The sequence below is a fragment of the Nannobrachium achirus genome, assembly GCF_963921795.1.
Source record: "Nannobrachium achirus genome assembly, chromosome: 3".
NCBI lineage: Eukaryota > Metazoa > Chordata > Actinopteri > Myctophiformes > Myctophidae > Nannobrachium > Nannobrachium achirus.
Genome location: NC_137812.1, coordinates 51,205,959 through 51,220,369, shown reverse-complemented (window position 1 = coordinate 51,220,369; position 14,411 = coordinate 51,205,959). Strand labels below are relative to the sequence as shown.

At 43.6% G+C, this 14,411-nt stretch overlaps 1 protein-coding gene across 1 annotated transcript in view; it reads left to right on the top strand.

Moving 5' to 3' along the window:
- Window positions 1-277: 277 nt before the first annotated feature.
- The window catches only part of nr3c2 (nuclear receptor subfamily 3, group C, member 2), a 158,185-nt gene continuing 144,051 nt past the window's right edge, over window positions 278-14,411 (top strand). The window contains 2 exon segments of the mRNA XM_080722018.1: window positions 278-723; window positions 3,069-4,904. Of these exon segments, the coding sequence (XP_080578144.1) occupies window positions 3,088-4,904 (1,817 nt within the window). The 5' untranslated portion in view covers window positions 278-723; window positions 3,069-3,087.

Here is a 14,411-nt window from a genome sequence, read left to right as displayed (position 1 = left end):
CTACCTACCTACCTACCTACCTACCTAGTACCTAACCTACCTACCTACCTACCTACCTACCTACCTAAACACACAGTGGACTACCTACCTACCTACCTACCTACCTAAACACACAGTGGACTACCTACCTCCCACCTACCTACCTGTGCCCAGGAGTCTCCACCTCCTCTCCCACCCTCCCAGGCTTCTCCCTGCCGCCCCCTGCTTGCAGGAGGAGGGTCGATGTGTGCACACCAGAATGACGTCTCGTTGACTGCAAGTCCCGACCGACTCCTTCGTTGTTTTTATTAGTCTTTTTTTTAATCCGTGGACGAGAATTAGCAATCAGCAACATCACGGTCACAATGCGAGATGATTTGCAAACTGTCACCCTATCGGCCGCTGTCGCGCATTCTGTCAAAACAGCGTCTGTCTGTTGAGGATTACTACTGATATTATTACGCAGTAGACTTCTCTCTCTCTCTCTCTCTCTCTCTCTCTCTCTCTCTCTCTCTCTCTCTCTCCCTCTCTGTGTGTCTCTGAGCTGTCAAACTGAAACTAGTGGATTGATAATAGTAGATATAGAAACGCGTTCAGCGGGGTTGAGGAGGATATTGTCGCGGAGGAGAAGGAGAAACAACTATTGACTGACTTGCTCTTTTCAATGTATTTTCTTCTCCTCTGGATTACTGCTGCCCGGCAACACAACACAGCCACCTGACAAATCTGAATGTCGTAATTAAGGTAAGGACAGCGCTAGTGCACAGTTGTTACAGTGTTTCCACTGCACAGAAATATCCAGGGAAAACCATCCAAACTTGCGAGGAAGATTGTTAAAAGTGTCACACGGTTAATGACGTCCCGTGTGCATTTACTGCGAGAGGGTTACAGTTCGAAGTGGGACCTGATATCAACTTAAACTGATCAGTTTACATTTTGCAAATAAAAACAATACGACATATCAAAATTATTCATATGATGTCACCTGTCTTTAGCCGATATATGCCCTTCGGCACAGATTTTATTTGATGTTTGTCTGAATTTCGAATAAATGATTAAACTTTCTTCTTTTTTTCCCCACGTATGCTACTTTAAATAGACCTCTCGTTTTAGGGACCGGGGTTGGCCGCGGCGTTAGACAACAACTGTGTCATTACTAAAGCTGTGCCGGGCATAAACAAAGTCTGTGAGTGTCTATTTAGACTGCGCAGCCTCCAGCAAAATACTGTGGAGAAATATTCAGAGCAAAAGGCGAGCTGCACGCCCTAATCTGTGACAGAACACACACCAATCACGGTTTAGGGAGCCAGTCAGTCAGAGGGGAGTGTATGTGTGTCATCGCCTTTGCATGTGTTTTTATAAGGCTGCACTCACACGAGATATAAAGGTTATGCAGGTATGCTGTTATATGAGGCATGCAACATTATATTTAACCTAGATGATGTCGAGCTGCGCCTGCGAGCTTAGACAGTGGTAGAAAAAGTACTCAAATTCTTTACTTGCGTAAAAGTACTGCGCGTGTAAAAGTAGGCCTATACTGTAGCCTATATAGTCCTACTCTGTTAAGTAAAAGTCTGGTATTAAAAGATTAGGCTACTTGAGTAAAAAGTACAAAAGTATTGGTATCAAAATGTAGAAAAAGTAGCCTACTCATTATACAGAACGTCCCATTTCCCAAGTTTTCAAATGTATAAACTGTATAAATCTCTTTGGAAATAGCAGATTTACATGTCATCATGATGCTCACAATGTGTTGCATCGCGACGAATTTTGAGCTTGTCGATCGGCTATTTTCAAAAGGCCGAAATGTAGGCTATTCAGAGCTTAAGTGGTTATGTTTTTTTTATAATAATCAAAATCTACAAAGTATTAGTAGCATACTAAGGTTTTCAAATAGGCCTAATTGAAGTGGAGTAAAGTACAACATTTGCCCCTGCGATATAGTGCAGGAGAAGTAAAAGTATTGGACAGTGGAAATATTAAATTAAAGTACAAATACCTCAAAACTGTACTTTAAGTACTTAAAGTAAGTAAATGACTTTAGTTACTTTACACCACTGCGTACATTATGGACAGTTGGACACAACGTTAACATAGAAACAAGCTGCAGCCGTTGCAGTAATTTGTCAAGGGTTATTTAAACTCTTTTGCAAGTTGTGCATGGTAGATCGATCGTCGGGGCACTCAAAGTCTCAAACAACACTTAAAGTTGTGTCGCAGCTGTGTTGTGGCTGCTGGAGCTGTAACTATTGAGTGACGGTTGATCGGGCCAATCCACGATTCGTCTGATGACGTTGTCGGCGTCCAGTGTGTTTACTGACCAATAGGACGCACGACAGGCGGGGACTTAAACCAAAGCATGAAACTACGTCATGCAGATCCATTTAACCCTTGCAATGTGTTATCTTGAAACTTGTCACACTGTCACATCTTACAGTGTAGCGATAAGAGGGAGAGAGGAAGTTCAACTTCACTTTGAAGTTTTGTGGACATAGCTGTACAACATTATTTATTTTACTAAACAGTATTTAGTTTACCCACAGTGTTTATTTATTTTATTTTTTATTTTTTTAAATATTATATGTCAGCATGCGATTAATGGAATCTATTTTTTTTTTACTGCTATGCTTGCTGATTTGCTGAAGTGTCGCTCTCTTTTCAGCCATCTAATGATTAAGGAAATGGTCTGTCAGTCAAACAGACTGTTTTATTTTAACTTCAACATAATACATTGGTTTAATAATAATAATTGGTTTGATATATGACATTTGAGCAATCATTTTCATTGGTAGTAATGCAGAAAAGAGGAGTGGCAGATGTACAGTAGTATACAATGGCTAATACTGTAACATTTCCGAGCCTTTTTTTGTGCTTACATTGCAGCTTTTATTTAAGTTCATCTAACATCGTACAGTTCTTAATATTGATATCTATTCGATTTTCAGCTTACAAGCCCACATATGAATATACTTTCCACTACACCAGTAAGGGTGTAGTCTGTAGCCTATTTTGAACCATCACTCATTATATGAATACCCAATTGTGTAATTTAACTCACTTGGCCATTGTATCTCTGTTTTATTGACCAGGTGAATCAATGATCCAACAATGGAGACCAAAAGATACCAGAGTTTCTTTGATGGAAATGACACAGAGAACAGATGGTCTCAGGTCCCTGGCTCCATGGAGTACTGCTGCACCTCAGAGGATTCCAGTGTGACTGGCAACGATATCCACATGGACATCGTAAACGTGGGCTGCCCTGCTGCCGGAAGTCCCGCGGCCGACATCAAGGACGGCAACAACGCCCAGAAGAAGGAGCAGCCCGTTCTCCGGCTAAACCAGAACCAGCCTTTTGTTCTCCCACTCTTCAACAATTCCCTCCACTGCGGTCGCAAACAGGAAATGGACTCCAAGGAGCTTTCCAAAACTGTGGCCGAGTCCATGGGCCTGTACATGAACGCTGCCAGGGAGGCTGACTTCAGCTTTAGCCAGCACGGGGGCAGCAGCAGCCCTGGGAAGATGTACCCGCTGTGCGGACGGCCCCTAGAGGAGAACCAGTGTGCGTCCGCAAAGAGCCCCAAAGTGAAGCCGCAGGGGTACCAGCAGCCCGGTGCCACACCCAGGGAATGCTCTGCTGGGACCCCAGTGAGCTCAGCCTCTGTGCTGGCCTCGTCTCTGTCCTGCAGCCCCAAAACATCCAGCTCCATCTCCAGCCCCGGAGGCAGCAACAATGTGGTGTCGTCCACCACCAGTCCCACCACGTGCTTCGGGCCGTCCTGTTCGTCCATCAGCAGCCCAGTGAACCAGACTCCCTCTGTCGCGGCTCTGGCCCACATCCAGCGCAGGAATTCAGCAACATGTAGCCCCGTGGAGTCCAGCACGGTTGGCTCGCCGCCTCTCACCAGCCCCCTCAACATTATGCGGTCCCCAATGTCAAGCCCTCAGAGCATGAGTAGCGTGAGGTCCCCGCCTTCCTGCAGTGCCACATGTAACATTAGGTCATCCGTCTCAAGCCCCATCGGTGGAAGCGGCAACAACTGCAACAGTGGCATGAGGCCCTCAATCTCCAGTCCAGCCACAGTGAACACTATGAACATCAGCAGCCCACAAAACCCCTCCTCTGGTGGGTTCCCTGTGTCCAGTCCCGCCAGTGGACTGGGCCTGGTGCAGAATGACACCAACAGTCCAGAGGAGGCGGGCCTAACCAGGGACCAGGATTTCAAGAACTTTGAGTTCCCCAAGGTAGAGATGGTGGATGGAGAGGTGTTCAACGTGGGCTTGGACCAGATGGGGATGGTCAAGTACATCAAGAACGAGCCCGGAACTGACCCCAGGAGCATGTGCCTGGGTTCCAACTCCAACAAATGCAATGTGAGCAGCATGCCCTTCATCACGCAGATAAAGACGGAACCTAACAAGGATGAGGGCTGCATGAGTCAGCATCACTATAGCGCAGCGCAAACTCCCTCCCTGGGCCTCTTCCCCGCATCTGAGACCACCTATTTGTCCTTGAGGAATAACATTGACGAGTACAGCCTCTCTGGTATCCTTGGACCCCCTATTTCCTCCATGAACGGCAACTACGAGCACGATGTGTTCCCCAACAATTTCCTGTCGAAAGGGGTCAAGCAGGAGACCAACGATGGCAGCTATTACCAAGAGAACAACAGCATCCCCCCGTCGGCCATTGTTGGAGTTAATTCCGGTGGACACTCGTTCCATTACCAGATCGGAGCGCAAGGAACAATGTCTTTCTCGCGGCACGACATGAGGGACCAGTCCAACCCTTTGTTCAATTTAATTTCCCCTGTAACAGCGTTAATGGAGTCTTGGAAATCACGGCCGGGCATGGCACAGGGGTCGCTGGCTGCCAGAGGGGAGGGCTACCCAGGCCAGAGCTGCATCGTAGACAACATGTCCAGGTAAGCGATAAGCACAGTACATTATGTGTGTCTACACTAGCTGGTTAGTACAGTACTTTATGTCTCCGTCAAAGTTTTGCAGTCGGGGAGCTGTGCTCCTTGTAATCAATATTGCTTGCTTAAACTTTATTCAAGGTAATACCTTACTTTCCTTCCTAAAGAGTGTTTGTGTCAGTACCTTTGAGAGGGTTTGTTTTGATTACACCAGATTGATTGTTGGGCCAAGTGTGTCTGAGTCAGACTCCACTTGCACAGGGGACTTGGGGCGTTTGCTCGGAGAAACAGCAAATAATAACAACAACAGCAGGGCTTGGGAAAGGCAGCGGGATGCTGGCCGGGGGAACAGGAACTGAGGGACCCAGTCCAGGGCATTGTTAAAGCACAAGAGCAGCATACGATCACATCATCTTTGCTACTATTTCCTTGTGCTCTACTGTAAGACACACGCACGCACGCACGCACGCACGCACACACACACACACACACACACACACACACACACACACACACACACACACACACACACACACACACACACACACACACACACACACACAGGGAGAGAGTGAAAGAGGCAAAGTTTGCCTCTTATCAGGCGCCTGTGTATGCACAACAACTGAATTTATTGGTTTGTTATCAGGAGGTCCAGTTAGGACCTTGTAATGCAAATATCAGTTTTTATGGGCTGTGAGCCATTATAGGGCAGTGTCATAAATTATGAATGATTGATCACATACTTTTGTTGCCAAACTGATGGAATAAACAGTTGCCTTTTAGAGGGCGTTGGGCCAAAACAAAAACAAATGGGCCAAAGGGAGAGAAGAAAAATCTATAATGGCTGCCAGTCTGGTGAGGTAGAACTTTGACATAGTTGTTTTGCTCTGTCCTAGTTGCATGCGAGGGCTACAAGGCACTAAATTAGCATCAGCAGGATGAATAAAAGTAAATACCACGGTCATAAAATAGATCATGAATAACAGTAATGCTGCTGAAATTAAAGTATGTGAACCAGTTATAAAATGTATCCCTGGGCAGCGCCAGAGATCTTGTTTGTTTACAGTAAATCCAGAGATATGGTTTTGATACTGTACTGTATTTTAGTTTTGGTGTGTGTGTGTGTGTGTGTGTGTGTGTGTGTGTGTGTGTGTGTGTGTGTGTGTGTGTGTGTGTGTGTGTGTGTGTGTGTGTGTGTGTGTGTGTGTGTGTGTGTGTGTGTGTGTGTGTGTGTGTGTGTGTGTGTGTGTGTGTGTGTGTGAGAGAGAGAGAGAGGGGTTGTCATGTTGTAATGGCAGTGAGAAATGTCCAAGGACAATGCCGAAATGCATGGCCTTCATCTACTGTACGATTTTACATCGGGGGACATTGTTAATCCGCATGATATTGCGTCACCTTTTTTTACGAGCTCCCTCACTGTAATAAGCACTAAACAAAGCCATAAAACACATCCTGCTCTTGAGCCCGGACTTCCAAAAACTTTGATAAGAGTCAGATGTTTGTCTTTGGAAAAGTACAGTATTATTATCCGCTCATTTACTGAGATGTTGGCTCTCTGTATCTCATGGACTCCCTGATTTCTTAATGAGGCCGTGACCTGACCTGATCTAGTCCAGAATGTCATTATTTCTGCTAAGGAGAGTGGGCAGTCCACTCTGCTCCATAATAATTCTTTATTATAATGAACAGTTGGAAAGCTAAAAGGGAGAGAGTGTACAGTATGGGAAGCACAGACGGAAGGCTGTGGTTCCATCCTTGGCCAGCAGGGTTTCACACGGTAGCCTCTAAACTATGGCTACTTCATAGTTTGTCAAATGACCGTATCGCACAAGAAAAAAATATGTATTTTCGGTACATTCTTTCAGTTTCAGTTGACATTTTTGTGTAATGAAATTAAATATAACTCGGATACACACCATCGATGGACATCAAATCAGGTACTTAAATTTGGCGTGGTGATGAGAGAGCAGAATGTTGGCAATGACACATCACATGGAACTTCAAAGTTTGAAATTGCTCTGGATTGCTCTGAAGTTTGTGTGATTGAACCAGATCATTCATAACTGACATCCTTTTGCCCTGCCTTTCCTGGTTGTCCATTTTTATCCCCTCTCTGACCGTTACCCACTAGGTTGTGTTGGCAAGTACGGAGACATTTCCTTTTAACAACTTTCAACCCGGCGTTCTTATTTTTCCTATTTTTTTCATGTTAACATTTAAAGAAATAAGCACACATTTTAAAAAATAGTAAAAAGTGCAGATCTACATGATTATGATTATATAGCCTATATATTCAGTAGGCTACTTCTTTAGAGTAGCCAATTAATCTTTATCACCCTTTTTCCCCCAATTTAAGGTGGTTGCGTTTTTCGTTGCGAAATGCGTTTTTCAGGGCAAGGAGAGAGAGAGAGAAAGAGAGAGCAAGGGACCGAGTGGTGCGCGAAACGGGCAGCAGTGTGCAAACGTGACTGACATAACGTGAGGTTGATTTTTTTATTCACGTGCTCCGAAATTCACTCCGATATTCGGCCCGAAAAACGCAGCAGTGTGCAACCACCTTTAGTCATTATGCCAATTAATTCTTCCCCACACACATTTCTACAGTATATTGTACTGCTGTACTATCCTACTGACTCACCTGCCGGTGAGGAGCCCCACCGAGAGGACTTAGGGCCTGCTTCCCACTTCTCCTGTCCAACATTTCCTGCTGACAGGTGCCGCCCTATAGCCTGTAGAAGTAACGTACGTGCAGTGACTAATATCACCATCCCTGCCCGGCTTCCCTCCCCCCGAACACCGGCCAATTGTGTTGTTCACATTGATGCCAGACAAAGCCGGATGCACCACGGTCGATTTGAACCCACAACCTCAGGGATGGTGTGGCGTGTGGGCAGGGACTTTTACCACTGTGCCACCCGAGCGCTATGTGTTTGAAAGTATAAAATAGGGCTGAAGTGATTCAACTATAGCCATGATTGTGTATGTGCTGAAATAGCGTCATGTAGCCTGGTTATCATCCATGCTGAAATAAAATGAAAAACACTGCTCCCTGTCCTTGCTTGTCACTTTGAAACTAAAGTGCTTCAACTGATAATAGTAATGCTTTATGCATGCTAATTGTTTTTCATTTCTTTGCTATACTGTACGCGGTGCATCAGGACATTGGAGAACGCTTCATACTGCCCCCTCCCTCAATTTGTGGCCTAGTTTGGCCACAGTCAGATGGAGTTATGCTGTGTCATGATTATCAAAGAATCAATTTGACTTTCACTGAGCTAGTTCATAGTAAGATTAATTATCCCCAGAGTGCGTGTACAACTTCATTCCTAAGTCCCCTGGTTTCCTGGTTCCTAAATCAATAGCGGACTGCGTGGGATGGCTGTCCTAGTGAAATTCTCGTATTTATTTTGGTACAAATATGTGCAGCTAGCTTATGTGGATCTATTTGTACAGCGCAGTATGCCTGTGGGTATACACTGCTATCCAGACTTCCAGAGCATTCCTATCTGTTGTGTTCAATTATTGTATGCTTTGTGAGTGTTTACTTAGACTACGATCTTCAAATTCAAATCTGTTAATGTCTCAGTTTTATATACACAGTTGTGTATGGGGCAGGTGTGTAAGCATGCGTGCGTGCACGCCGTATTGTATGCACAGTCAAATCTGAAGTGTTGATTTAACTCGGAGGGTATACAAATTGAACAAATGGACATTTAAGAGTCCATTCGGTTCTGCTTATACACCCAGAGTTAAATGATCACTCAGACTTTTACAGTGTAACAACGATCGCGGCACTGATCGGGGCGCCCGCTACCTTGGAGGCGGCCCATATGGAGGGAGGCAAACTGATGCTGACGGGATCAGTACCACCCTGGTCCTAATGAGATCCTGCTCAGACCTAATGTCACACAGCATGACAGGAGGAGGTGGGCTGCATGTCAGCCAGCCAGCCTGCTATACACATAACAGACATACATCTGTACACAGAGACCCACACAGACAGTCACAGACATATATAGACATACGGACGGGTGACAAATGAAAGAAAAACCAACATAAAGTGTCTTAGTAAGGTGTTGGGCCACCATGAGCCACCAGAACAGCTTCGATGTGCCTTGGCATAGATTGTCTCTGGAACTCTGCTGGAGGGATGGAACACCATATTCTAACCATATATACATTCTTTTGTGTTGTGATGATGGTGGTGGGAGAGCTCCATCTAAAGTCCCTTGCACACAGAGACCGATCATGAATCTTTTATTGGTCAATCAGTTCATAACACATCCAAACAAATGCAGGAATTGAACTGGGTTAGATTAAAACACGACAACATCAGACAAGGCAATTTTGGAGTAGCATATCAGTTTCATTTTTTCTGTGCAAATTAATCAGACTTAGGGTCTTAATGCGTAGGTCTAAAATCTCCTATAGTTGTCCAACTGTATTGAGATTGTGTGAGACTGAGTGTGAGGGCCATACAGTAGCTTTTGATTCACATAATGTTTATACTCATTAAACAATTCTGTTCCCCCGGCCCGCACCCTGGGGATTAGGCATTGTCCTGAAAGAGACCACTCCCATCAGGACAGAAAGGTTTAATTATAGGATAATAAAGGTGATATTTTTATACATGCCACAGAGCATGATAGTACTTAATTGCAAGGAAGCATCCGCATGTTATGTTTCTCCATTTAGTCAGGTGTTTACTTTAATTTGTCACCTGCAGTAGTACATATAGGCACATACAGTACGTACATACATACCTTGACACACAAACACGCACGCACGCACACACACACACACACACACACACACACACACACACACACACACACACACACACACACACACACACACACACACGCGCGCAGGTAGGCAGACACTCACGCAGGCAGGCAGGCACACGCACGCACGCACGCACGCACGCACGCACGCACGCACGCACACACACACACACACACACACACACACACACACACACACACCACAGTTCAGTCACACACTCTCACACACAACCCTACACAATCTATATAAATGAATATGTACCGTGACTAAAGTTTATTTCTCAGTGCATACTGCTTACTTGGAGTCTCCTATTACAGCACTACCACTGTATTGATTGAATTAGACATGTAGACTATTCTATGCTGTCCATTGTCAGTGACACAGTTCATGGCCACACAGGGAAGTCCCTAACTCCACTCTAAACAATAAGGGCGCTGTGGTGCTGTTGAGTTTTGGACTTTTACGTTCCAAAATAAAAATCAGAGAAGCAAAATTGCATATTTTTTCTATGCCATTCTTTTTTTTATTTTCTCAGCATGGTGCTTTTTGAAAGTGATTTTAATTAAAAATGGCTTCTCATCACAGCAGTCAGGATTACTTTGGTCTAAAAGCGTTTAAACTCACCCAAAAGAAGGAGGGAAAAAAGAGGGAGGGAGAGAGATAGAGTGAAGGGAGAAAAAAATCGGAATTGTCCTAACCAGAAACACAGTATTTTTGTCACGGTTTGGCTCCCATTTAATTCTTAGACAAAACAGGTGGCCGACAGTGTGCATTCTGCATGATTATTAGAGCTTTAAATGCAGAGGCTGACTCTTCCTTGGTTTTATCTCTAAAATATGAAATAAACATTAAGTTTAAGCTTCTTTTGTAAGTATTCCCTATGTAGAGGATGCAAAAGCATTGCACATTTTATATTCACATCCATTATGGAGGAATATATTTATACAGATTTCTGTGCGTAATATGCAAAGAAAGGCCAACTTAGCCATGGTAATATGAAAATTATCATAGAGTGACCTACATTAGTGTGCTGGATTATGTTTGCTTTCTGCTCAAATCTCCAAATCTCTTCTAAACCTATTTGGGGTATTTTGAGCTGGTTGACAGAGAAATGTTGTACCAAATGATATTTTCTTTAAAACCTGACCTAATAAATTCAAAGCGAAACATCACACCCACGAAAGCGCTGTTTTTCTTTTCATACAGATATAATTTCTGTTAATAGCTCACATTCCAGTGTTTCCGAGCTCGTGGCAGTAGCAGAACCATACAGCAACGGAGTGACATTTTCATTGCCTTTTTTTCCTCGCTCGGAGCCAGCATAGCTCCAGCTCTGTGGAACGGCCCTTCGAAGAGGAAGCCCCGGATTTGAGCAAGGAGAATGGTTTGCCCTGGACCCTGGCCAACTCCCAATGTTCTTCAGAGGGATGAAAAGGCATACTCCTGAGAGAACACTAATAAGGCTTTAATTGTATGTTCTTCCACTAAATTAATGGATGGAAATGATTTGATTAATTCAGACACTGCTGGATACTAATATCCAATTAAATCCCATCACCAGCCGCACGGCTGGGGCTCCCAGTGCATTGTGGGTTACTGACAATAAGGCGGGCTGCGGCTTGTTTGAGATGTGGAAATGGATGTCTTGGGGGATGGGCTTAGAGAATTCAGGGCTCAGGTGTCTGCACCTGTGTGGCAGATGAAAGCTCTGTCCGAATGCTTTTCCGTTCGATATTGATGATGCATACAATTCTATAAATCGTGCACCAATAATATATTCACATGCTATATAGGAGACAGTATAACTCAAATAATATGTGTTACTTATCATCATTAACATTCTATTAAAATCAAAAAGGCAGACATCCAATTGAAGTGGCATATTCTTGTTTTTCATGAATCGTCGGCAATCCTAATACTTTGGGGAGCCAGGTAAATTCAGTTCAAGTCAATAATTTCCAGGGGAATGTGCTGAGAAAGTAGCTCTCATGCAGCATTAGTGTGTCGTATGTAAGAGGACAAAGAATGGTATAGAATGAGTGCATCCAGTTTGAGGACTGCCTGAAACTATAGCTCTATTTGTGTGGCAGATCTACCCCCAAGTCTGTCATGAGTCGTGAAGTATCCAAGACCAGACCCTGCTGTCATGGAGTAGAAATAATGGGATGAGCTCCAAAGTACATTCACACTTTAGAGCGTTCAGATGCTCTCTCACCCAGAATGACTTGCAATGAGTGAGCAGTACAGTACTGTTTCAGTATCAGCTCCAGATAGAACACAAGGCTTTTAAAAGCCATAACAGCCTCTGTAGGGCGAGGCTCTGTGATGCTCTAATTATGGGATGGTTCCTCTCACCAGAAACTTGTAGACATCTCAGCGGAGTATCTAAAGTAGATGTAATATAATTGTATCGGCCCACAGGCCGATACAAAAGACTACGGGGTGCTGAAGGTGTGCTCTGTAACAAACCTGCAGGTTCATAAATCGAATCCAGCGGATTAAAGACTAGGATGCTGTAAATTTGGTCTCATGTGATAAGTCTACTGAAAAGCCCTTGTTTATTTTATACATAATACACCATTTATCAAAATGTGTTCCAGAAGATAGTTCACAGTCAACATCAATCCAGGCACTCCAACATTAAACTTGCCATAGCCTGTAGTAACTGGGATGTAATTTACGGAGAGTGATGCTTGTTTGACTACCGGGACGTATGACTACTTCAGTCAAGCTCAATATGTGTCTTTTTAGCCAGTATAAAGCTTGTTTATTATTATGTCCTCCCCCCGATTTTTCTATGTGACTTTATTCGTGTCTGTCTGAGTGTGTGCAGCTAATCTGGCAAACCGCTAGACAGCATCTAACTTTGCATGCATGCAGGAGGAAGTCCTATAAAAAGTTGGGTCATGATTTTCCGCCATTATGTATTTTCTTCAAAACACACTTTTTGCCTCTTCTCCTACAGACGTCCAAAACTCACGCAGATTGCAGCACATTATGATTGTAGTCATGTGATAAACATTTACCAATTTTTCATATTATTACAAATGGCTATAATTCTCTTCCAAACTTTACTAGAAGGACCCATTTGACAAAAATGACTCCATACGCCTATGAATCTGACATTGAGGGGCTTATAAACAGGAAAACTCACAAGGCCCTGTCAGACACCACGTTTTATATAAAGACATCTTGGCCAAACTTCAGCCTGACACCGCTGCAATTAGTTCCAATTAATCGACCAGACAACCTCTATAGTAACAGTAATTAACAGTGGGGAATGCTGTGAAGGTGGGGGTACAAAATGTTGATTGGTACAGAATTGGTATAGGCTCTGTATGCAAGGTGATATGAACTGGGGAGTAAAAAAGTATAAACTCCCACAGGGTAAAACTCAAAACTCCAATATGACAAATTGTTCACAATACATTTGTAATTACATTACTGAGCTGCCTGTCGCTTGCTGTTGTGAGTGGGGAAGAGGCTTTGGATAGTTGCAGATGTCATGGCCACAAGTGCTTATTGCAATATTGTTCATCAAGCATCTATATTGGAGCACTTGGAGGCAATCCTAAACCAGAATGTTTAGCTACATATTCCCACAAACACCTCTCACAAACATAGCCACCACGTCGAACAAACGTGAAAATTTTAAAATGTCCACATTTTAAACATGCCACTCTTTGAACCGCATTTATTTCAATTTAACAAAATTTGCCTCACGCAGAGCAGCCACTCCTGACGGAATGATCCAACGTTGACCGGCGACGCGATTTGCGTCACAAATGGGCGTAAACACAACGCACTCCAACTAAGTAACTGCCTGCAAGCTGCAAGCAACAGAGATGGGGGGAGGATGGGGGGGTGGAGAGTAGAGAGAGTACAGAGACAGAGCGGAGCTCAGCGACACGACCAAATGCAGCACTCCAATTGGCTAGGACTGATCACGTGGCACACGTGCCGACGTCCCGCGTCACACCAGCGCCATACGTGCTGCTGACGTAACGTGCTGCTGACGTAAAGTCAACACAAGGCTAACAGTTAGCTAAACAAATGATGTACTCACGTTTGCAGAGTCAATAGCACTACTGTCCACATTCCAGTACAGTCCATCACTTAGGCACGAGTCCCGATCACATTACCATAATCTTCATGTATGTACATCCCATTACAGCCACATAACGTTAGGCATTTTATTTATGCGCAGTTTCTAACAGGGAGTGCGTCCGCCGGTAAAATATGTCCGACCGGAAACGTGCTGCGCCACAATAGTTCCCCCCATAGAGAGGCATCAGATAGATGGATACATCGATCATAGATGTATCTATCTATCTGCAGATAGATAGATAGATAGATAGATAGATAGATAGATAGTACTATAGAGAATCAATTATAAGAAAAACAATCATAATAATTAAAACACATATTATTAACAATAATAATATATGGAATTAATATAGCACATCTATCTATACTGAGAGCCACAGAAAGATAGATTAGATACACACATCTATCAATAGATAGATAGATAGATATTATAATACAATAATAATAATAAGGGTAATAATAATAATAATACAAACTTTAATATCTGGATTTTATATAGTACTTTTACACTACAGTACAGTACGGCACAGTACAGTAGTACCATAAACTACAGTACAGTACAGTACACTACGGTACAGTACAGTATGGTACAGTATGGTACAGTACAGTACAGTATGGTAC